The sequence below is a fragment of the Pipistrellus kuhlii genome, unplaced genomic scaffold, assembly GCF_014108245.1.
Source record: "Pipistrellus kuhlii isolate mPipKuh1 unplaced genomic scaffold, mPipKuh1.p scaffold_m20_p_2, whole genome shotgun sequence".
In the NCBI taxonomy this organism is placed as follows: Eukaryota; Metazoa; Chordata; class Mammalia; order Chiroptera; family Vespertilionidae; genus Pipistrellus; species Pipistrellus kuhlii.
Genome location: NW_023425515.1, coordinates 182,726,625 through 182,750,880, shown reverse-complemented (window position 1 = coordinate 182,750,880; position 24,256 = coordinate 182,726,625). Strand labels below are relative to the sequence as shown.

Sequence of the window (24,256 nt, the reverse complement as noted above, 5' to 3'; positions counted from 1 at the left end):
AGGAGCAGGTGTGTGAAGGGGAAAGAGGTCCAATGACCCTCCATTTAAGCTCTAGCATTTCTGCGTGAGCCATGGGCCTCAGAGCTGGGAGGTATCCCAGCCTTCAGGCAGACACAGTTTATAGTTGGGGAAATAAACGGAAGCTCAGAGAGGTCAGGACACTTGCCTGGGTTGCACAGCTGGGCTCTCACTAACCTGAATCGGACGGGGGGTGTGTTTCCAGATGTCAGGCTGGGTCGGGAGGTGCCTGGGGACTCCAAGAGAGCCTCTTCGGAGCTGGGTGGGATTTGGTTAGCACCCCCAAGTTCCACGGGACTTGTAAGGCTAGAGGAGGAGGACGTTGGACTGTTCTGGCTCTCGGGAGCCCCAGGAGCCTCTGAGCCGAGGCTGGGGACTTCGGAATGATCTGGAATCAGAAGGGATACAGCCTGTGTTTATCTCTTATTCCGCTCCATTTCAAAGTAGCCTTTGGCCTCCAGAATCTCCCCCTTCTCCACTTCCCATCTATCTCTCCGGCACCGTCCTTCACCTCTTCCCCATCATGCTGCGGTCTTCTTCAGCCCCAGCATCCATTCACAACCGCCAGGCCACAACGATACACGGTTTTGCCTCTGTTTACACCTTCTCCTCGGTCTGGGCTCTCCTGCTCATCCCTCGGGCTCAGCTCAGAGGCCATCCCCACCAGGAAGCCTTCCTAAGCCACCCGCCAGTCCCAACAGGACATACCCCCTCCCTCCCTGAGCTCCCAGAAGGAGCTGTCCCTTCAATTAACACACATTTCTTGAGAACAGCCAGGCACCGTGCCAGGTGCTGGAGAAACAGCAGTCAGCAAAACACTCCACGTCCTCATCCCCTCAGGATTTACAGTCCCCATCACATTGGGCCTTATATCATAAGAGACTGCATTCGTTTATTCTCTCCCCCACTGGACTGTGTCTCAGGAGCCCCCAAAGGCCTCAAGACATAGTGGACGCTCAATAAATGCGTCTCTCTGTTTTTATGTAAGTGACACATTGACAGAAATGGAATAAAACAGACATAGGTTTGAATACCACTCAAGGGACTCAGCTGTGGGATCTTGGGTAGGTGACTGAACATCTCTGTTCCTGTGCTTATAAGGGGGAGATGATAACCCCAAACTACCAGATGATGGTGAGAAGGATATGAACTAACATATGCACACAGTAGGCCCTCAATGAATGGCACAAAGAGCATTTCTCTGGGCAGCCAACCATACCTCCACTGGCATGTCCCGCACGGCCTTGGACCACGGTCCGAGAAGGGTTTTTGACGGGTAAGGGTGGGGGGCAGTCCTCACTCTGGCTCTGAGGGGCAGCTGACCCCAGGTTGGTGACAGTCTCGTAGGTCTTGTTGCTGATGTCCATCCTCCCACTGGCCCAGTGGGTCTGGGCCGGGGGCTTCAGGGGACAGTGCTGCTGGGACAGAAGGGTTGGAGGGAGGACGGCCAGGTTTCTCCGGTTTCCCCCTCCCCTCCCCACACGAGGTCCAATCAGGTTTTGAAGGTCTGAGAGGCAGGGGCTGGGACCCACCTTCTCTTCCTCCTCCTCCTCGCTGTCAGAGTCGTGCTCTGCGGAGATTCCCCAGGAGTAGTGCACATGCAGGGGGAAGGCCAGGGTTCCCGCCTTGGCCTGTTCCAGCTGCCAAAACAGAGCCGTGGCCATTCAGAGGGTCCGGGCTCAGAAGAGAGAGAAGGCCAGGGCACCCCTCCTTCCCGAAGCCTTACCAGCTCCTCACACTCCTTGTGCTGCTTCTTCCTGGCTATGTCCAGAGCTGTTTCTCCTTCCTCGTTCACTGTGAGGGGTCAAGTCAGGAGTCTTAGACAGGGTCAAAGTCGCCTGATAGCTTAGAGTAGGGGTGTCGAACTCAATCAGAGAAGGGGCCAAAATCTAAAATCCAGCCTAAATCGCGGGCCGAATGGTTTACTGAACAGTCATAAACTGTCATTGTGATGGAAACGCAGCGGAGTGCAGTGATGACAGCGCGGTGCGGGCCACATTGCAAGGCCTGGCGGGACGGATTTGGCCCGCGGGCCTTGTGTTTGACACATGTGGCTTAGAGGTTAAGATGGGCCACTGGAATCAAACTGCCTGAGTTTGAATCCTGGCTCTGCCACCTCCTGGCTGAGTGACCTTGGGCCTTAATTTTCTCATCTATGAAATGAGTGTGATACTGACCAGGTGTTGTGAAAATTAGATGAGTTAATATGTGTAGAGCATTTGGCACATTGTCAGGCACATGGTAAGCAGCAAATGGTGGCCATTAAAATCACTATAATTCAGGCGCAGCTCATATCTGTTTGGTTAGGTACTTTCAGAAACAATATTTTATTTTACCTTCTTAGCAGGCCTACCAGGTCAGTGGTATTATTCCCATTTTACAGATGAGGAAACTGAGGCTCAAGAACTGAATGGACAAACCCCACAGTCACACAGATGGTCAGAGGCAAGCCAAGTCGGATTGTGAAGTCCGTGCTCATAGCCAGTGCTCTCTGTCTGGGAAAAAGGCAAGGGGATCCCACACAAGGGGGAGTCTGAGGGGGAGTCTGATGGAGGAGGTGTCTGAGCCCCACCTGGGCCAACAGAAGCTCTCCCTTTCAGCAGCAGCTTGAGGCAGTCAGGTTGGTTGTAGAGAGCAGCGTAGTGCAGGGCACTGTTCCCATCAGCAGCCTTGGCATCCAGGTGACCGCTGGGGAGGACGGTCAGAGAGGAAGGAAGGGGAACAGACAGGTGAGGGGTCAATATCAGAGGGGAAAAGAGGGGGAGGAGAGGAGGGAGCAGAGGGGGGAGAACAAGGCCAGGGGGCGGTGTGAGGACACGCACAGACAGGCAGGGGGGTTCTCACCCATTCTGGATGATGAAATCCACCAGGGGCAGCGAGGCCTGGTTGGCGACTCTGACAGCCAAGTGCAGGGCGAGCTCTCCAGGTGCCTGAATACACACCCAGCCCTCTGAGTTTTCCCGGTTCACCTGCCCCCACCCCAATATTGCCCTCTTGAATCCTCCAGATATGAGACTGAGTGGACAACGTGTTTGAGAGGAGGTGACATCTCTTCCTTCAGTGGCTCTGGCTCCTCTTGCCACCAATAGAAGACGTTTCCCTAACTCGGTTCTTGGCCTTGGACTCCCCTCTTTGCTCCTCTCACTGCCACCAGGACCTCAGCGAACCTCGTGCTTCCAGCTATCACTTAGGGAGGCTGTTCCAGGCTTATCTCCCCGAATGTGGCACTTTCCTGCCCGCTGGACAGCCCACAGAGGTATCAGACTGCTCACAGATATGCCATCCGATTTCTGATGTTCACCAACTCCTGTTGATTTAATCTTTCCAATGTCTCTGATATTCTCCCCCGACTCCCCAGTTCATATGATGTTGGTTACTGGAAATGCCATACAACGGCCTTCCCTGCTCTAATATGACCCACTTTTATCCATTTCTAAAGGTTTTCAAGAAAAAGAAAAAAGAAAAAAAAAAGAGCTGAAACCAGTTTGGCTCAGTGGATAGAGCGTCAGCCTGCAGACTGAAAGGTCCCAGGTTCGATTCTGGTCAAGGGCATGTACCTTGGTTGCAAGCACATCCCCAGCAGGAGGTGTGCAGGAGGCAGCTGATGGATGTTTCTCTCGTTGATGTTTCTAACTCTCTATCTCTCTCCCTTTCTCTCTGTAAAAAAATCAATTAAAATATATTAAAAAAAGAAAAAAAAGATACTAACAAGTTATTGCACACGTATTATGCAGTAGGCCCTTCATGCACATGACAATTCTCATTTCAACGTGGGTGCTATCCTTTTCTCATCTTTATCTCAGAGAAGTTAAGCAACCCGCTCTGGACCACACAGCCAGGGAAAGACAGAGCCAGCATTCTGGCTCGGGTCTGCTTGACTGAACGCATGCTCTTTCCTTTCTACCCCTCTGATGGTGTGGTTTGAGCAGATGTCAGAGGTGGGCAGAGGGGCGTGATAGCTGGGCCTGGGGCATATGTAAGCGCGGGTGGGTTCTGAGTGGTCCTTGGAGGGGGTCCTCACCTGGCCCTCAGGCCCTGGCAGCAGCTGCCCGAAGTCCTGCCCGTTCGCGAAGGCCTCCAGCACGGACAGGAGGTCCTGGTTGCAAATGGCCATCCAGAGCCTCTGAGGCTCAGGCGTGGACCGCCGGGCGAACCTGTGCTCCACGTACTTGGCCACGATGTAGTCCCTGCGGGCACTCCTGCCAAAGACAGCCACACGCGGGGCCTCAGTTATCCCCGTCCACCCAGCTGACCCCTAAAGCCTGCCCACAGGAGACACAGATCTCCGAGAACCTGTCCCGGACTCCCCCGGACCTGAGGCTCCCCCGTCCCCAGACTTCCAGCCCAAGATCTGCCTGAGACCTTGGGAGCTGGGGAAACAGAATCCCCAGGCAGCCTGTCTTCCACCCGAGAGGCTCCTTACATGTCACTGTCCGCTGAGGGTTTAGGGCCGCCGTGTGAGGGCAGCTGGGCCTCCATGACTTCATTGAAGCGCGTGTTTCCGATGTTCAAGGCCAGCTGGTGTCACAGCAAAGTAAGAGGGGTGGTTAGGATGGTGACCCCTGGAAGACTGAGCCCATCCTGACTGTCACCTTCCCCTCCCCTCCTACCCCAGTCACCCACCCCCCAAGCTCCAGCTGAGCCACTGTGCCCACGCCCGGAATCCACTCTCACCAGCAGCTCCGAGGGGCACAGCAGGTCCAAGGTGAGGGACTGGATTCGCGAGAAGCGCACGCCCAGCTCGCGGTGGACGCCGGAACACTGGATGCAGGTGAGCACGCCCAGGTTGGTGCTGAGCCACGTGGGGTCTGCAAAGAGAGCAGCTCATTCCTGCAGGGGCGGCCCCTCCCCTCCCCTCCCACCTCCCTCCTGGGGGTGGCCCCGCTGCCGGACCTGCAGCCCCGCAGTCGCAGCACTGGCCGTTGCCGGGCCTGCTCTTCACCTCCGCGATGAGCAGCTTGGTGAGGTCCTGGAGCTCCCCGTCCAGCCCGGCGCCCCCCCAGGGCCCCAGGAGGCCGCTGGGCTCCCCTTGGAAGGCACTGCTCAGGGCTTCGTCCTTGCTGTTCTGCAGCACCGACACCCACCTGCAGAGAATGCATGGGGGGGATGACACCCCTGGCCTGGGGTCCTGCCCACCCCCCACCCCACCCCCCGGGTGGTGGGGGAGCACTCACGCCTCACACTCATGCTCGTCCTCCGCCTGGAAGTGGTACGTCCTGTTGTCTGTTGGGAGGGGAGAGGGGGACATGTCTGGCCTTCCCTGGGCCCAGGGAGCCCCCACCCAAACCGCTGGATCCAGACAGAGCTCTGGTCCCCATGCAGCCAGGCTCTGCCCAGCTAGGGGTGGGCGGGAATGGCAGCGGCCAGCAGAGGGCGCAGTTTCTCAGAAGTCACCTACAAAGGAGCATCCCAACAAGGTTTTCCCTGTGCAGCTGGGGTTCCTGGTCATAGGAGGTACTGGAGGGCACAGGACCCTACGCAGCTCAGAGGCAGTCTCCTCTGAACCCACTGCCACCACCCCAACTGTCCCCACAGCCCCCTGTCTGGTCTCCCTGCTCTCCACCTCTTCCACGCGCCCCCTCAGGCCAGTACCAACTGCCAGACTGTTGTTGCCTAAGGTTCTGCTCTAACCACTCCCCTCCCCTGCTCCAAGACCCGCCTCGGCTCCCTCCTGCCAGGAAACAAGATCCAAACCTTTGAGAGGCATTCCTAGGCCTCATCTCCTACGACTCCTTTGTGAACCCCACCCTCTGGCCACACTGGCAGAACCCACGCTCCTGCTTTTATGTTTTTCCTCGCGCCAATCCCGTCCCCTGAAATGCCCTCCCCGAACTCTACCTCCTGAGTCCTTCAAGGCTACTGTCAAGGGCTGCCTCCTCCAAGCAGCCTCCCTGATTGCCCAGAGCAGGCAGGCCTTCCTCTCTTTCATCTTGGGCAGTGCTGTATCTGCTCCCCTCTTCTGGGCACTCCCCCTCTTCCTACAGTCACACCCCTGCCAGAGAGGGCTCCCTAAGGATGAGACTGGGCTTTGCTCAGCCTACGCCTGCCCCGAGAAAGCCTGGCCCCAAAGGAATAATAATTCCAAAATCTACGCCTCCAAACCCATGCGAATGTGCTTCACAGAGTGTCCGGGGCCTAAGGAGTCTCTGCCTGCGGGAGTGGCTGTTTGGTAAACCTGTGGAACTGGACGCAGGCGCCTGGCTCAGCCTCCTGGCGGCTGACAGGCCTCTCAGAGAAGCCTTGGGCAGTGGTGGGGAAGGGGCCGGGACTACTCACGGGTCACCAGGTCAAAGCACTTTTTCTCCTCGGGGTTTGGCCTCACTTGGCAGGTCAGCAGGGTCAGCTTCACGGGGGGCCGGTTTATCTGTGGGAAGTTGGGGGATGGAGGGTGTACATGTGACCGTCTGGGCCTCCCAAACTCTCAGCCCCCATTTCTCAATCTGTTAAATGGGCGCCATCCTGCTCCTGGGTGTGTGTCCCCTCTCCCAGCTCCTCCAGGGTGTGGAGTGTGTGGGTCAGCACCAGGCTGGGAGCTGCGGGTCCCATCCTTCCCTCCACACACAGGGGGCCTCCCGGGACCTGGGTCCGGGTCTCAGAGGGGAGGGCTGGACACTTGTCTGCTCAGAACACCGAGCGGAGAGAGGACCCGTGGTGCTCTGGGCCGCCACCCCGCCCGGCCTCACCATGCTGTGTGAGATGGTCAGGCAGCCATACTTGACTCCACACTTCCTTTTCTGCCAGACTCTTCGGATTCTAGGACCCAGAGGGACAGAGAGACCGTGACCCGAGGCTCACCCCTAAGCCCCCTGTCGCAGAAAAACAGGGTCCTGGCCCAGGCCTCCTGAAGGAGGAGACGCAGTTCTGTCCACAAGAAGCTCCCAGTCTGATGGGGGAAGCAGCCTTGCTCTCTGGGAATCCTTATCCCAAAGGCGGCACGTGACCTTGACCCTCTGAGAGCTTCTACTCCGATGGAGGAGACACAGCTCCCAACCTTATCTGAGAGGAGGGACAGGCTCTTGACCACAGCAGCTCAGTTATGGTTAAATACAAAGCACCTCGAACAGTGAGATGCTAAAAATACAATTAGCAAATCCCTGCTCCAAGGCTACTTCACACTTCCGTAAATATTAATTGGTTTAACAGAGTTATTCTTCTCTGATAAAAACTGATTCGAAAGTAGTATCACGGCCCTGGATGGTTTGGCTCAGCGGATACAGCATCAGCCTGTGGATTAAAGGGTCCCGGGTTTGATTCCGGTCAAGGGCATGTACCTTGGTTACAGACTCCAGGGGTCGTGCAGGAGGCAACCCATCGGTGTGCTTCTCTCACATCGATGTTTCTCTCTGACTTTCCCTCTCTCTTCCATTCTCTCTAAAAATCAATGGAAAAATATCCTCGGGTGAGGATTAACAAAAACAAACAAACAAAAACGAATAAACAAATAAATAAAGGTGATTAACTGTTACAAAGGAAGTAGGTACATGGACACTTCCCCTAAGGGCCTTGGCATTTCCCCGCTGCTTTGTGACGCAGGGAGGAAGGCACAGACAACACTGATTCCCAGGCGCATTCCGTCTACTGCAGAGGCTGAGTGAGGCATGGAGACTCCGGGGCCTAAGTGCTCAGCAGTGTTCGCCGCTGCTATGCTTCAAGTTAAGAACCAGGGGCTTTTAGAAGCTCAATTGCCCAGGACTGTGATGGTTTTGCATTGCCACAGTGGAGGGTCCAAGAACCCTCAAATGATCAGGAAAGTCCCTTTGGCCCTGACTGGTTTGGCTCAGTGGAGAGAGCATAGGCCTGCGGACTGAAGGGTCCCAGTTCTGATTCAGGGCAAGGGCATGTACTCCAGTAGGAGGTATGCAGGAGGCAGCTGATGGATGTTTCTCTCTCACCGATATTTCTAACTCAATGCCTCTCCCTTTCTCTCTCTAAAAAAAAAAAAAAATCAATAAAATATAAAAAAATAAAAATAAAAGTCTCTTTGGTCAGTAACTCCAACCCTGACATTTACTGCCTGTGTGGCTTTGGTCAGGCTACTTATAAGTTCTCCAAGTCACTTACCCATCACTCTTCTTGTACAGAAAGCCCACCTTCTCCGTCCCAAACTGCTTGTTGCCTTGGTGCTGGTGGATGCTGTAGCCGCCTCCCGAGTTCTTCCGGCTCATGTGGTCCTGCTCGCCAGGCAGGAGAGGAGACCTCAGGGTGGGAAGGGCCCCCCTCTGCAGGGGTCTCCCGCAAGGGCACTCAGGGGACTCGGAGAAGTCTTCCCTCTCCCCGCACCGCCCACATGGCGTGCCTTGGGGGAAAGCACTCCTTCCGGGGTGAGCCAGGGGCTGACCTCTCTGTTCTCCAGCTGCAGCATCCCTCGGAGGGAGTCCCGGAGCTGGGTCAGCTTCTGCAGCTCCTCCTCCTGGGCTTGGCGCAGCTGGGGGGGAGGGCAGGACCCCGCCATCAGCCAGCCGCTGTGCCAGTGCAGAGTGCAGACCAGCAGGGCAGGAGCCTCTCTCTGGGCGGGGGGCAGCCCTTCCACACCCAGGTTCTCCCAGAAGGCCAGGGGGCTTGACCACAGGCCAAAGGGTAAGGCCCGACTTACCGCGTGTACCGAGGCCGCCAGCTTCTCGATGAAGGGGGACAGGCTCTGCGCGGCCTTCCAGCCATCTTGGAAAAAGCTAAGAGGTGCGAGGCCAAACAAGGCGCCAGAGAGAAAGGAAAATGAGAGGTGAAACACGAAGTGTGGGAGAAGGTGCTCCAAGGATGACCGGGCAGTACACTAGTAGTCTGATGGTCAACAAAACAGGCCCTGGAGTAAGAATGTCTGGGTCCAGATCCCAGTTTACTAGCTTAGTAAATCTGAGACTCAGTTTTCACATCTGTAAAATGGGGATAATAACAACACCTGCTCACAAGGGCGTTAAGGGATTGAGTGAGATCAAGTGAGCCAAGTCCTTGGGGGTCTGCCAGACCCTGGGCCTGGGCCTTGCTCTCTGTTGCCTGACGGGGGCGAGGAACATGGGGCTAGGGCTGGGGCCACGGGGAGAAACCTACTTGTGCTGGGCATGGAAGAACTTGATGAGGCTCTGCAGGAAGTCGGGGCCTTGCTTCATCTGGCTCTCCCCGGCTTTCAGCAGATACTGGGGGAGGGCAGGGCAAGAGGTGCCACGTGAGCAGAAGCTGGATCCTTGGGACAAGGGCCTGCAGTCCCCCTCCCAGGCTGATCCTCTCGGCCATGACTAAAGCTTGGTGGCATCTCAAGGGCCATCCGACCGGGGCCCGAGGTGAGCCTGCGCCCGGGGCCCCGGGAGGTGCAGGAGAGGCAGACGGGAGGACACGTCCCACCCTCCCTCCTCTGGAGCAGCCGTTACCTCGCACATGTGCAGCTGGAAGAGGCGTCGCTCCCTCTGCGTGTCCTGGGCCACCTCCCCGTGGCTTCCCCCTGTCCCTCTGGCCCGGTCCCTGTCCTTCTCCAGCCTGGCCCTAGGCCCCAAGGAAAGACAGGCCTGAACATCTTGGCCCCTTTCACACTCCGCCATCCCTACGCCCTCCTCTCTGGCACGGGCACAGGAGAGTGAGGGGCCCTCCTGCGTGACAGCAGTGAACAAGGCCGTGGGGGAGAAAGACATGAGTCAAAGCACAGCCGGGAGAGTAAAATGGGGGACTCGACCTTTTCCGGCTGCTCAGGAATTGATGTGTGAGCTGGGATCTGAAGTCTGAGAAGTTGCTTTGGAGAGATCTGGGGCTGGGTAGGAGGACCAGAGCATGTGACGGCCGGAGGCAGCAGGGATCAGGAGCCCAGATGGAGAGGGAGGTGGTTCCACGTGAGCTAGAGGGGCCAGACCATGCAGAGCCTGATTCAGACCCTGCCGAGGCTCTGGGTCTTTCTCCCACGAGCAATGGGAAGGACGTAGGGGTTTTTATTTTTATGCAGGGAGGTGAGGAGCTCAGATGAGGGCCAGGCGGGATTGGGGTGTCCACTGCTGACTTTGCTGGAAGGGATGTAGTACCCAGTGGGTTGGAGCTTCCCTTTTAAAGCTTAGAAAACCTTTGTTCTTTTCTTTGTAAGTGAAGACAGAAAGTGCTTCCCATCCCTGTAATTGAAAGTAACTGGGCCTTCTCCCTGCAGATCTTAAGGGTTGTCTGTGTCCCCTCCCCTTTGGGGATGGGGGGACTGTGTGCAGATGCTACACCCATCATACCCCCGCCCCAGCCAGGAGAGTATTTCCATATCGGAGGCTGGCCACACGTGACCATGAAACCTGCATAAAGGAGACATCCCAAGTGGGTGCCAGCCCTAAGCAGAGAAGTCAGCCATGGGCTACATTACGAGCTGCATTATTTCCTTCTCGACTCAGTCTTCTCACCTGGAAAATGGGGACCCTTATCTGGACCCAGATGAGATCAAGTATGCAAAAGACTTAGTACATGGAAGACTATGTATAGGCCCCTCTAGGCCTGTTTCCCATCTGTAAAGGGAGGGAGCAATGGCCTGGACCCGTCCCTTCTGGCACTGAAGCTTCAGGCCTTACTGAGGTGAGACCTCTGGGACAGTGTTTATATGCAGAATCTGTACATGGAGACCTTTCTCAACCTCAGAACTAAAGACATTTTGATCCTATAATTCTTTGTTGCAGTGTGTGTGTGTGTGTGTGTGTGTGTGTGTAGGGGGGGCGTGTCCTGTGGATATAGGATGCTTAGCAGCACCCATGACTTCTCCCCACTCGATGCAAATCTACCCAGTTGTAACAACCAGAAATGTCTCCTGGGGATAAAAGGGGGAGGGGGGTGCAAAAACACCCCTGGGCGAGAACCACGGCTCTAGAGTGGGGTTATGCAGGCTTTTGAATTTTTATTTAATTTCCTCACAAGTGGCTGTTTTTCATTCCAAGTGGGAGTTTGTGGCAGGGTGGTGGCGTTGGGGGTAAGCGCTGATCAGGGCTTTGCTTCTTTTTGGATCTGGGGATGAGCAGTACGAAGAGAGGCAACGGCCGGGCCTGCAGTGTTAGTAACGATGAGCCGGGGTCTTGCTAAGGGGGCGGGAGACTGAGTGGGCAGAGCAGCTGGGAGAGGCAGGGGCACTCTGTTCTTACACGTTTCAAGTGAAAAATGAAAAATAAGCTGACCGCCTATCAGTGGGGAGGGGTTAACTCAGTTACGCTCTGTCCCTCTGGGAATACCATGCAGCTCCTGCAAAGGAGGCGGAGGCTCCATAGAGGGTGGCCTGGAAAGATGTCTGCTGCAGAGTAAATGACAGAAAGGAAGCCACCATGTAGTTCAGTGGTTAGAAATGTGGACTCTGGATCTGAATGGCAGCTCCCTCACTTCCTTAGCCTCCACAAATCCTTCTAAGGTTCAGTTTCTCCATCTCAAAAGTGAGTCTAGCCTGGCCGATGTGGTTCAGTGGTTGGGCACTGACCCATGAACCAAGAGGTTCCTGGTTCGATTCCTGGTCAGGGCACATGCCTAGGTTTCAGGATTGATTCCCAGTGTGGGGCATGCAGGATCGATGTCTCTCTCTCATCGACGTTTCCATCTCTCTATCCCTCTCCCTTCCTCTCTCTCTAAAATCAATAAAAACATATATATTTTTAAATGAGACTAATACTGCCTAGTGCTCAGGTGATATGATTACATGAGAAACATTTAGTATAGTCCCTGGCATAGGGTAAACCTTCAATAACTGGCAGTATTATGATGATGATAATGATACTAGTGACTAAATAAGAACTATTGGTGATAATCTTTTTAGTATAGGGTACTTCTTTAGTTATTTATTTGATATTCTAAATACAGGGTCTAGTGGAGATTAAAGGACAGAGTTAGTTAGCTTAGAATGAAGATAAGCCGTAAAGTATTATACACGACTTAGTGAAATACCATGGCTCTGTCCCTCAGTGTCAGCTCTGGGAGTTTACAGAGGTTTACCCTACAAAGTCTGACTAATATGACCTGAGACACCTCATACTGATAGCGGGGGAGTGCTTTTTATTCCGCCACCCCCACCCATCCACAAAATAACAACTCCCAGTCCTCCCCTGTCCTCCAAGGGTCACCAATGTTTGTAAACATTTCACATGTTAGGATGGTTCTTCTTTCCCTCGAATGGAGTGGCAGCAGAGGAGTAAAAAGAACTCGTGAGCAAAAAGCGTTGAACTGTGTCCTCGCCGGTTTGGCTCTGAGAACAGAGCATCGGTCCTGCGGACAGGGGGTCCTGGGCTCGACTGCGGTCAAGGGCAAGTGCCTTGGTTGCAGGCTCGATCCCTGGCCCTGGATGGGGCTCTCTCACATGGATGTTTCTCTCTCTTTCTCTCTGTGTCTCTCCCTCCCTTCCACTCTCTCTCTCTAAAAAAAAAGAAAAGTGCTGAATTGCTAGTTACTAGGAAGACCGGGGTAACTGGAGAAGGGGAGGACAGCAATACCATTCAGGAAATGGGGAACAGATACTGGGGGGAGGAAGGAGGTCATGGAGGAGGAAGATGGAGATCAAAACGGATCATGCACCCACCTGCCTGACCTCTCCTGTGATGCCTGTTCCAACCACCCTTCCCTCCGCCCAAGCAGAACCACCTGCCTTTTCTGCCTCCTCTGTGCTGATTATTTACTGTCACTCCGTGCTTCACTGTTTACTGAGCCACCGCTCTTCTTGCTTATAAAACGTAGGGGGATCCACCACGGCGGGCACTGTGGTGGTTTTCTCCCTCACTGCTTACCTATAGATTGGGGATCAGAGCAGCACCTCTCCCTGCCAAGGGCCATACATCTGATAACAGATGTAAAGGGTTCATCCGTGTCTGGTGCACAGGCAGCTCTTAAGTATAAGTACCAGCTGCTATCACCACTAATTATTATTTTTAAGCAGGTAAGCAATCCCCATTTTACAGATGAGGGGCCCGAGATGATAAGTCACAGCTAAGTGGCAGAGCAGGATTTGAACCCAGGTCTATCCGGCGCTAGAGCCCTGGGGATGGCGCTGGTACCCATCCCTGTGCTCAGACTTGTCCAATCCCTCCTTCTTGCCTTCCCCCAGCTGGGGACGGTCACAGCGTCCTTTTTGATAGATCGTGGTCAGGGCCCATTGTACAGACGGTCCTGCCCGTGGAACGGCCCAGACAAACGTGGCCCCTGCACAGGACCTGGGGTGCCTTTCTCAGCGGCCCCAGCTGGAGGGGGGACCCCTCCTTCCACAGGAGCACCCCAGGGATGGGACTGCTGGTGGTTCCACACGAAGGCTATCAGGACCCCGGGCCCTGCCAGCTGCTGCCAAGACTGGTTTGCAAGAATGAGGTGGGCCCTAGCTATTTTGGCTCAATGGATAAAGCGTCAGCTTGAGGACCGAAGGGTCCCAGGTTTGATTCCTGGTCCGGGCACATACCCAGGTTGCAGGCTCGATCTCCAGTGGGGGGTGTGCACGAGACAGCTAATCGCTGATGTTTCTCTGTCATCAATGTTTCTATCTCTCTATCCCTGTCCCTTTTTCTCTCTCTAAAAATCAATAAACTCACACACACACATACACACACACAGATACCTGTGCCAGGACATGTAGCTCAACCTATGTAAGCTAGGTGGCAGGAAGAACACTAAACTAAGAAGCGTTGGGTTCTAGACCAGGCCCTATTGACAACTCGCTAAATAATCTCAGCCAAGCCCCTTCCGCCATCAGTTACACAGAATCTTTCCTTTCAACGTAACCTTATAGGCGAGCTCCGTATATAAACCTGGTAAGAGCAGGTCCATTCTTCCCATCTGGTAGACAATGCCCCGAAAGGATAAGGACTCGTCAAGGCAACTCAGGAAGGCCATGTCACCCACATCAAATTATAAGGAGAAACACAGTCTGTCTCCACACCGCTAATGAGAGCAGGTGGCCACACCCATCATGGCGCCCACACCACAGGATCTACACCCACAGCGCAGTGTGAACGGAATGCTAGTGGAGGGAGCGGTCATGACCTTCATTCAGACGTGGGGAGGTCCCTCTCCATGGCTCTGGGGGCTGGAACAATAAAGCTCCAGAATCTACTGCTTGGAATTGAACCTACAGAAATAATTAGGGGCGGGAACAAAGATTTCGTTCCAAGGATGCTTCCCTAATGACGGGTGTGTGTGTGTGTGTGTGTGTGTGTGTGTGTGTGTGTGTGTGAAATGCCTTGTGGGTTATGCAGATGGTGGCACACCGTGTACCATTTGGTGACGTTGTATAAGAATGTGTAACGATGTAGAGAGATGCACCTTTAAGCACGAAAAAGGTCACAAATCAGTATGACTATTATCTCAGTTTTATAAAGATATCTCTTTATATATAGAAAAATAGAAAGATGTTAGTACTTTAGCCTTGGAAATTAAAGATTTTCCTCCTGGTTTTTGGTAATTCCTCTTTCCCCCACTCCTTTTTTTTTTTTTTTTTTAATATTTTTTTTTATTGATTTCAAAGAGGAAGGGAGTGGGACAGAGAGATAGAAACATCAATGATGAGAGGGAATCATTGATCGGCTGCCTCCTGCATGCCTCCTACTGGGGATCTAGTCTGCAACCCAGTCATGTGCCCTGACCGGGAATCGAACCATGACCTCCTGGTTCCGAGACAGATGCTCCACCATGTAGAAACCAGATGATAAAATTCCTGTGCTGCCGGCATGTGCCCTGACCTGGAATCGAACCATGACCTTCTATCACCTGGGAGCTCCACTCTGCCTCGAGGCTCCTTCTGCCCCCACGATGTCACAGAGGCCAGGGTATGTCTTCAACGTCCTTCCCTCCTCTCTTCCAATGAACTGCTTATAGACATCACGTGGTGTTGCAGAAAAAGGATCAGGGAGCATGAACCCAAGCTCTGCCTAGCTGTGTGGCCTTGGGAAAGTGACTTAACCTCTCTGAGCCTCCAATTCCTTTTCTGTTCATTGGGATACTGATATCCCCCTCCCAGGGCTGGGGGATGGTGAGGGTTGAAGGGCCAGCACAGGGAGGTGCTCAGTACACGGCAGCCCCTCTCTGTCTCTGCACCCGGGGCACCACCGAGCAGCCGGGTCTCTTAAGAGCAGCGCTCTGAGGTCCCTTCACAAGAGCCCCCCTTGGCGGTCTGAGGTTCACCCCCCAGGCTACAGTTAGGTCTGCTCATAACCCACCCCCACCCCAGCCACCCCCGCCTCCCGTAAACGCCGCCAGAGAGCAGGGTGCCGTGTGCTCCCGGGTGGCCTGTCCCGGCCGCGGTAGGTCCTTCCCGATCCAGCCTCCTGTGGCCACAGAAGGGTCACCCTCGGGGACACACCGCCTGGCCGCAGCCACTTACATTTTGGCTTCATAGTCCTTCCATGCCTTCTCCAGGTGTTTCTTGGAATCCTGTGGTTTAAAAAAAACCAGTTTGGAATCCTGTGGTTTAAAAAGAACCATCTGCCCAAAGGGCACTGGGGTGAGGCATCAATAAGACACTTGGCTTCCTACAGGGGAACCCTGCACTGCTGCGCTCCTCTGTGTGCTGGAGCCATGCTCCGACCAGCCCCTGCCCCCAAAGCCCGACTGTAAGCCCGTTCCCCTCCGCCCCCGCCACAGACACGGATCCTCTTGCTCAGGGCTGAGCCTTCTCCCACCCCACCTTGTCCCGCAGCTGCCGAGGGTCAGTTGGGTTTGGGGGGCCCAGGCCCGGGCTGTGGGGAGATTTGGGGGGTCTGCCCCCAAATGACAGAGATCACCATGAGGATAAGGATGGGGAGGATGGAGGTCAGACACCCCACAGCCCCCAACTTTCCCCCGCCATCCTCTCCTGCCTGGTACTAGGTCATCCTGGTATTTGGTATAAGAACAGAAACACGGAGAAGCTGAAAAGAGTCCCCTCTGGCCTCCTACCCAACGTCACACAGCAAGCCGGCCAGGCCCCGCTGCTCCCTGGCCTAGTTTGCCTGGGCCAGCGGCTCACACCCGCAGAACAGCCCTGACTTCCGGCGCCCAGCCCGCCAGGTGAAAAGCCGCCCGTCTGGTTTGGGAGGTTCCCAATCTGGAGTCCAGCCTGGGGCAGGGAGGGAAGCCTCTGGGGGGAGGACAGCTCCTGCCCTGGACCTTCCAGGGCAGCCTTTCCAGGGAGGTGACTGTCACCTCAAGCCAGGAGCTGCCAGGTGCCGAGAAGCAGCCGAGCATGGGCGCCGGGAGTCCGGGTCCCATACCGGCTCCTCCACGGACTCTCTGTGTAAACTGGGCCCGGGTTTTCTCAACTGCAAAAGGGGGATGATGGTACCTACAGAGCCCACCTCCTAAGGCGGTAAGAATCCCATGAGCTATTTCACGTAGGGCCCTGCAGGCAGTAGGCCAGCCACCCCGGGCGAACCCCAGAGCCAGGTCCTCCTGTCCCCCAAGGACCAGCAATATGGAGTCAGCACTGCTACTGTGACCGCCTTGCTTGGCCTCCCCTACGGTCCCCTGCCCACCCCTGTCCTGCTGCATCTCACCACCTCCGGGTCCCCTGCCTCCTCTCCTCACGGAGACTCACCTGTCGCCCATCCCTCAGGTGCCCCTTCAACAGACTGTCCAGCGGGAAAGAGACAATGTTGTTCATGTTCTGGACCTGGAAAAAGCAGAGACCTTGGGTGACCCTCTGTCCAGCCCCAATGGGCTTGAGTTCAGGGAAGCATCAAGAGGCAAAGGACCTCACTGGGGGTCAAAGAAGCAGAGGAAAGAAAGATGCAAAGATGGGGAGGTAGAAGGGGGGTTGCAGTCGGCTCCCCATAAAAGCTGTAGCCGTTAAAGGCGGCCTCAGCACCTCACTGCCTCAGGAACGTCCACCATCAGTCCCATCTCCGTCCTTTTGCTGGGAGCACCGTCCGGTCCCTCCCCTCTCTGACTCTCTGAAGTCCTCCCGTCGTGGTCAGGGGCTCAGGCGGACTGAGTGACTCACCCAGGGCCACACACCTAGTGAGCAGCAGAGCAGGGATTCGAGGCCCCAGTCTAAGCCCCAGACTCCCCTGTGGTCACCTGGGGGAGAACAGAGGAGTCAGAGCTGACCAGAGAGTCCCCCATCTTTGGGCCACAGTGGTTGGATCAGGAACAGGCATGTGACCCAAGCCAGCCAATCAGATCCTTCCTGGGGACGGTCCTGCCATGGGAGAAAGCCTAGAGGAAGATGCGATCTTTCTCCCAATAAGATCTGACCTGAACAGAGATGAAGAAACCATCAAAGAGAAAGGAGGAGCCTAACACCAGTACCTCTCCCGGACTTTCCATTACAAGGGCCAATAAGCTCCCCTTTTAAAAATTAACCTAGTTTGGGTGGACTTTCTGTTACTTGGCAACCTCAACGGCCTGTCTCATATTTCAGCCCACCTTTCAAGGCACAGCCCAGGCCCCCCTCCTCCAGGAAGCCTTCCTGATCACTCCTGCCTGCGGCCTCTGCCGGCCTCTCCTTTTCTGAACCACGGCAGCACTACTCAGACCAACCTGCGGGATCCTTGAGTTTGTGCCACGCTGGCATTGCTTGGTATCAGCCCACCTGTCAGTTCCTGTCTCCCCCACAGACTGTGGCTCTCTGAGGCAGAGCCTGACTCTCTCTCCTTTGTTACCAACTCCTGGTACAATGCCTACCACGGGGCAGACCCGCAGCACACATCAGCATGAGTGGCAGAAGGGAAAGAGAGGTAGCGACAAAGCAGGTCACTAATTCGGCTCAACTCTTAACACCGTGAGAGGCCTCTGTGTGTAGGCCAGAGTTCGAGGCAAGGCTGTGCAGAGAGCTATACTGACCGATGGCAATCGTCGCTAACCCTTACTGAGCCCCTACTCGCATGACCCCCATTACAGCGCTGTGGGGTGGGTGCCATCACTATCCCCGTTTTACAGAAGAGACACCTGGGGCTCAGGCCAGTTGAGTGACTCACCCAGGGTCACACACACACCCAGTGAGCAGCAGAGCAGGGATCCGAGGCCCCAGTCTAAGCCCCAGATCCAGGAACTTAACCGCTAAGTGCTTCTTGGGGATGTGGCCCTGCAGGCCCTGGAGGGCACTGGTGGGACTCCGGCCGAGAGAGCCGGTCCGAGGAAGCCTGGAGGGCGAGGGGCCTTCCGGGGAAGGGCAGAGCCAGGCCTGCGGTCAGATGCTGGGGCCAGACAACCTCGGTTCAGATCCAGCTGTCTGACCTCAGGCCATGGCTTGCCTCACGTCTTGGTTTCCTGGCCTGTGAATTGGGGACAAGAGTACAACCGCCACCACCGAGCTGCCTCCGGGATTAATGAGTGAACACGTAAGTTACGGATAATCTGCCATCCGCAGGGAAGAGCGTGGACCTCGGTGGCCTCGAGGCAGGGAGTGAGGACAGGGGGGAGGAGGCAGCAACCTGAGGCCACTGGGCCCCCTGCAGGGCTGAGAGGTTTGTGGAGACAAGGCAGGGCCCAGGCTTTGAGGTTGGGAAAGCGGAGGACACAGAGGGTTGAGGATTGGCGGGGGCACAAACAGGAACCCCAGAGTGTGCCCTCCCTTCTCTCCAGCCTCCTCCAGGCAGCCTGTCCCCGCTGTGACACCCCCTCCGCTCCGGGGCAGTCCCCACAGAAGACGTAGAGGAGGGCAGAGAGAGAGGAAGGGAGAGAGACAAAGAGAGAAGATGGGGGTGAGACGTCAGAGAGGACGAAGAATGCAAAGGCAGGTCAGAACTGGAAAGGAATCTCCGATCATGGGTCAGAGGGAAGGGAGACCAGAGGTCAACGGCAACCTGGGAGAAGGGGGGAAGCCAGCCCTCTCCTGGCCAGGTTCTTCCTCCCACGGGGTGCGCCCTGAGCCCGGGCTGGGGGCTGCTGAGGAGGGACCAGGGGCCTCACCAGGTTCTTGAAGAGCGCGGCCACCTCGCGGGTGAACACGGCCAAGTTCAGGAAGCCGGTGGACAGCTCGTGGCTGTTTTGGGACAGGTGGCTGTTGCCCAAGGACTCCACGGCCTCACGGTAGTGCTCCTCGTTCTCCACGTGGCCTGTGGAGACAGGGAAAGGGAGCTCAGGGTTAGCTCCGGGCTGGAGCTGGGGCAGGGGCTGCCTGGCCAGGCCGGGCATCGAGCGGCTCACTCACCGAGACCAGAGCTGTGGATGGCTCGCACGGCCTTCTTTATTCTCTGCAGGATGGCCTGGTCTCCCTCCAGCATCTGGAAGCAAATGTGGACAGAGGTTCAGGCATGCCCAGCTTGGGGGCGAAGGCAGGGGTGACTCCATGATCCCACCCTCCAAACACACATCTAGAGTTTCCAGCCCGGCCGGTGTGGCTAAGTGGTTTGACCTATGCACCAAGAGATCACCGTTAGATTCCCGGTCAGAGCACATGCCTGGGTTGTGGGCTCCATCCCCAGTAGGGGACGTGCAGGAGGCAGCCGATCAATGATCCTCTTTCATCATTGATATTCCTATCTCTCTCTCCCTCTCCCTTCCTTTCTGAAATCAATAAAAATATATTAAGAGGGGGAAAAATAGTTTTCTCCGTTACAACCTCCACCAACATAAACAGATCACCCTATTCTACCCAGAAAGCCATGGACCAGTCCCTCACTCCCGGAGGACCGCAGATTCTCCCCGATCCCAATGCAGCTGAGTGAACATCACGATCCCGAGAGGTGTAGTGCAGTGGGATATGCCAGGCCTGGCTTGACTCTCAGCTCTGGCACTAACCGGTGTGCCATCCTAGACAAATCTGTTATCTTCTCTGAGCCTTGGATGCCTGGTCTGCAAAGTAGGGATGATACTGTGGACTCGAGGAGCCGCTGAGGGAATTAATGATCTTATGGATTTGTACAAAATGTTTAGCAAAGGACCAGAGAGAGAACGTGGACATCTCGACATTCTCGAAAGACATGATGGGGGCCCTGGCGTGTTTGGGTCAGTGGATAGAGCACTGGCCTGTGGACTGAAGGGTCCCGTGTTCGATTCCGATCAAGGGCACATGCTCAGGTTTCGAGCTCGATACCCAGAAGGGGGCATGCAGGAGGCAGCCAATCAATGATCCTCTCTCATCATGGATGTTTCTATCTCTCTTCCCTCTCCCTTCCTCTCTGAAATCAATAAAAATATGTTTTTTAAAAAAGACAAGGTGGAGGAATGCTTGTTCCCAAAATCCCTGGCTCAATAAGCAGCCATGTAAGGACGAGGAGGCAGAGGCAGGACACCATGGATAGGCAGTGAAGTCAGAGGGAACACACTCAACACCCCACTGGAGAGAACTGGTGGGACGACATCAGGCCACCTCTACGTCCAGGGCTGGAGGACAAACAGCGGACTGGGGAGGCCGGCAGATATGGTAAGGAGCCGGCCGCCCATGCTCTGGGTGAGCTCACCCCATATGGAAACCACCCCTCTTTCCGTGGGGTGTGGAGGCTGCCAACCTCATGAAACCCTCATGAAATACATAGTTACGCTGGAATGTGACCCAGAAACACAGATTAGGAATCTGAGGCCAAGAGAGGGGAAGGCCGTGCCCAGAGTCAAACAGTGGGCAGGCAGCGAGGCTGGGCTTCCAGGGAGGCCCCCTGACAGCGCGCCACCCACGGCCCCGCCCCGGCCCCAGCCCCGCCTGTTTTGCCCAGAGACTAAATGGGATCAGAGTCTCATCTCCAGAGAGTTACTGCAAGGTGACAAGAGCTGGCAAACACGTTGGAATGGTGTCTGCAAGGACTGTAAACAGTGCTCGCAGAGGGCATGCCTGGGGCAGAGCTTAGAGGCCCCGGGGCGTGTGCTCGGGGGCTCCTGGCGCGTGGGAAGCCCCTGGAGGGAGGGGGTGTGGTTCTGAAGCCCAGCTCCACTGCCCAGATGCTGTGTGACCTTGGGCAAGTTGCCTATTGTCTCTGAGCTCCTGATCATCGATCTGTAAAAGAGAGGAAACTGTGTCTGCCTACCTCTCAGGGTTGGTGTGAGGATTATTTTGTAGGAGACGATGCACCTGAAGGGTTTATAATGAATTAAGCAAAGTGTGTCCTCAACGAATAGAACCTATGATCGGTCAAAACTGGTTTGCCTCAGTGGATAGAGCATCGGCCTGAGGACCGAAAGGTCCCAGGTTCGATTCCGGTCAAGGGCATGTATCTTGATTGTGGGCACATCCCCAGTAGGGGGTGTGCAAGAGGCAGCTGATTGATGATTCTCATTGATGTTTCTAACTATCTATCCCTCTCTGTAAAAAAAAAAAAAAAAAAATCAATAAAATATATTAAAAAGAAAAAGAACCTGTGATCGTTATCAGCAGCTGCTGCTGGTGATAAAAATGCCCATCAAATCCTGGATATGTTTCCTCTATGGATTAGAAACCTAATGGTCTTCTCCCTGAGTATGAACTTGAGATCCTTTCATGTTCGGGGCCAGTGGAAGCCCATTACAAGATTGAAGAAAGAAAGTCGAGGACTGAGGGAGATTGGGCCATTTTTGAATCAGCTGAAGAACTAAGACTCTTTTTACTGGGAGACCAAGGGGAGAGGAGAGGACGTGACATTTTTATAGTTCCCAAAGACCCGGATGGGGAGACACGTGTCCACCAAAGCCCTTGATCCCCACCTTGAAACTTGAAAAGGCAAAGCTCAGAGGTGGTCAACGTTAGGAGCGATGACTTCACTCCAAAAGACAGTACAAGGTGAAGGTGTGAACAAATTCCAAAGAGATTTAGAAAACCCTCTAAACAAGCATGTCAAACTCAAAGGCTAAAACGGGCCAAATAAATGAGGCACGCAGCCTGCGGGCCTCGAGTTTGACACACTTGGTCTAGAAGGTAGATCTGTGTGCCAAGTATATAGAAGATGCTCAGAACTGTTTACCTCAGTGAATGACAGTTTGCAAAGCCCTGGGCACGGGTTCGAGAGGTCTACTAAGTCCATGCTCTAGGTGCCTTTTGGAGAGTCTTTCCATCCCACGATACCCATTCTCTGAAAACTGCCTTCCTCCTCTCTCGAGGCGAACCCTTGCTGCCTTGTTTGTTCTAAAATTGACTGGACCAGGGTGGACACTTGAACCAAAGTAGGCCCATTCAATTCTCTCTCCAAGGAATCTGGAATTGGGCTCTGGGAAGCTAGCTAACTGATCAAAAGTGCTTAAGCTGGGAAACCTTGCCCACCACGTGCAAAGAAAAAAGAACAAAGCAGGTATGTAGAAAGAAGCATGAGACTCATGCAGCCACCGAAAGGCAGAAGGTAACTTTCCAGCTCCTGTTACGTTGAATATCCTATCACTGTACAGGTGGTGTGTCTCCATAATCACCCACAAATTGTCCCTTGATAGCTTTGTCAGACATAAATCAGGAAATAGCTTCCCAGAAAGATACCATTTCTGTCCCTACTGATCTTCACACAGCTATTCATCATTCATTCATTCATTCAACTAGTTACTGAGTGCCTGCTATGCATTCATACCCTGTGTAAGAGACACAACCTCAGCTCTCAGGACATCACTATCTAAGGTAGGGGTGTCGAACTCAATCAGAGAAGGGGCCAAAATCTAAAATCCAGCCTAAATCGCGGGCCGAATGGTTTACTGAACAGTCATAAACTGTCATTGTGATGGAAACACAGCGGAGTGCAGTGATGACAGCGCGGTGCGGGCCACATTGCAAGGCCTGGCGGGACGGATTTGGCCCGCGGGCCTTGTGTTTGACACATGTGATCTAAGGGGTGAGAAAGAGCCAAGTAAACAGGTACGGGTAAAACAGTGTGATGAGGTACCAGGGAGCCCACGAGAAGCAGAGCCGGGCCTGCTTAGGAAGAGCAGGGAAGACTTCCCTGAAGCTATGATGCTTGACTCTAGGACTGGACAGGAAGATAAGAAACGAAGAGACTGACTGAACTGGGAGGCAGCATAGGGAGCACTGGGAGTAAGGGCAGGACTGCTAGAGGAGAGGCTTGCTCTGGGAAGAATGGGCAAGAAGCCCCAGCCAATGTGGTTCGTCTGGTTGGGCGTCCTCCCGTGCCCTGAAAGATTCTGGGCTCGAGCCCCGTAGGAGGTGTGCAGGAGGCAGCTGAATGATTTTCTGCACTTACATTGATGTTTCTCTCTTTCCCTCTCTCCCTCTCTCTCTCTAAAAATCAGTAAAAACAAACAAACAAAAGAAGAAATGGAAAAACAAACAAACTGGGAAACATGCACATACACAAAAGAAAAAACAGAAAGAAATTTTTAAAAATGGGCAAGGAGATTAACATAGTTCGCTCATTCATTCATTCATTCATTCCAACAGGAATCTACAGCCAGGCATGGCCTTCCTTCAAGAGGGGAGAATTTTAATCACCCTCTTCTCAAGAAAATATCTGAAAATCATATTTACACTCGGGTATAAATCATTTATCCTCTCTGATACAATTGGCAAAGACTTGAGATAAAGAAAAATACTTTTTACAAGAGTTTATTTATAAAGAAAAATATTTTTAAGCAGGAAATTCTGGTCTTAGCCTGGAGATGGGAAGGTATTTGGGGAAAGGCACAGAGATGTCCAGAACGTTTGCAGCGATGTGTCCCAAGCTGAGGTGCTAGCCCCAGTCTCCCCCAAATAACCTCCCCGCAAGACAATAGCCCAGTCAGTTCTCCGAACCTCCTCCTCTTTACAATGGGAGAAAAATAATATAACATGGGGGGGGGGGGGTGTCCATTTTCCGCTTAACTCACAGAGTTACTATGAGACTCACATGAGATCGCAGACATGTGCCAAAGCTTGAGGCATTTGGAAAAAATTAGTATGATTCTTACTGTGGTTTGTTTTCTGCCTCTGTGTGAGATCAGCCCTTATTTCCCATGCCTGAGCCTGGATAAGTTAGGGAGGAGGGGAAATCAGGTCTGGATTTAGGTGGGTCCATTTAACCCCCAACAGTTGTTCTCAAAGTGGGGGGTCCCTGAGACAGCAGCATCAACGTCACCTGGGAATATGTTAGAAATGCAAATTCTCTAGCTGAACCAGAACGTCTGGGGGTGGGGCTCAGAAATACTGTGTTTTAACAAGCCTTCCAGGTGATTCTGACGCACACTAACGTTTGGGAATCACTGGTCTAATTCTACCCCTCAGAGATGCAGTAAATCATCATTGCTAAGAGTATGGGGCTGGCCCCAAACTGCCTGGTTTTTAATATTAGCTCCTTAGGTACTTGCTATGTGTTCTCTCTGTGCCTGCTCATAAAATGAGGATAATAATAGTTCCTATTACCTAGGAAGATTCTATGAATTCACATAAGTAAAATGCTTATAACGCTACTAGAGGCCCAGAGGCCCAGTGCACAACATTTGTGCACTGGTGATGGTGGTGGGAGGGGTCTCTCAGCTCGGA

The 24,256-nt window shown here is 54.1% G+C and overlaps 1 protein-coding gene across 1 annotated transcript in view; it reads right to left on the bottom strand.

Annotated features, from left to right (window-relative positions):
* Positions 1 to 24,256, bottom strand: part of ASAP3 (ArfGAP with SH3 domain, ankyrin repeat and PH domain 3) — a 45,385-nt gene that overhangs the window by 2,644 nt on the left and 18,485 nt on the right. Inside the window, 22 exon segments of the mRNA XM_036443692.2 lie at positions 196 to 406; positions 1,238 to 1,433; positions 1,551 to 1,658; positions 1,745 to 1,812; positions 2,591 to 2,706; positions 2,863 to 2,948; positions 4,040 to 4,217; positions 4,442 to 4,536; positions 4,693 to 4,826; positions 4,912 to 5,102; positions 5,193 to 5,241; positions 6,295 to 6,382; positions 6,702 to 6,771; positions 8,080 to 8,189; positions 8,357 to 8,443; positions 8,612 to 8,687; positions 9,064 to 9,149; positions 9,381 to 9,492; positions 15,302 to 15,351; positions 16,493 to 16,567; positions 18,808 to 18,953; positions 19,049 to 19,121. Coding sequence (XP_036299585.1) covers positions 196 to 406; positions 1,238 to 1,433; positions 1,551 to 1,658; positions 1,745 to 1,812; positions 2,591 to 2,706; positions 2,863 to 2,948; positions 4,040 to 4,217; positions 4,442 to 4,536; positions 4,693 to 4,826; positions 4,912 to 5,102; positions 5,193 to 5,241; positions 6,295 to 6,382; positions 6,702 to 6,771; positions 8,080 to 8,189; positions 8,357 to 8,443; positions 8,612 to 8,687; positions 9,064 to 9,149; positions 9,381 to 9,492; positions 15,302 to 15,351; positions 16,493 to 16,567; positions 18,808 to 18,953; positions 19,049 to 19,121 — 2,405 coding nt within the window.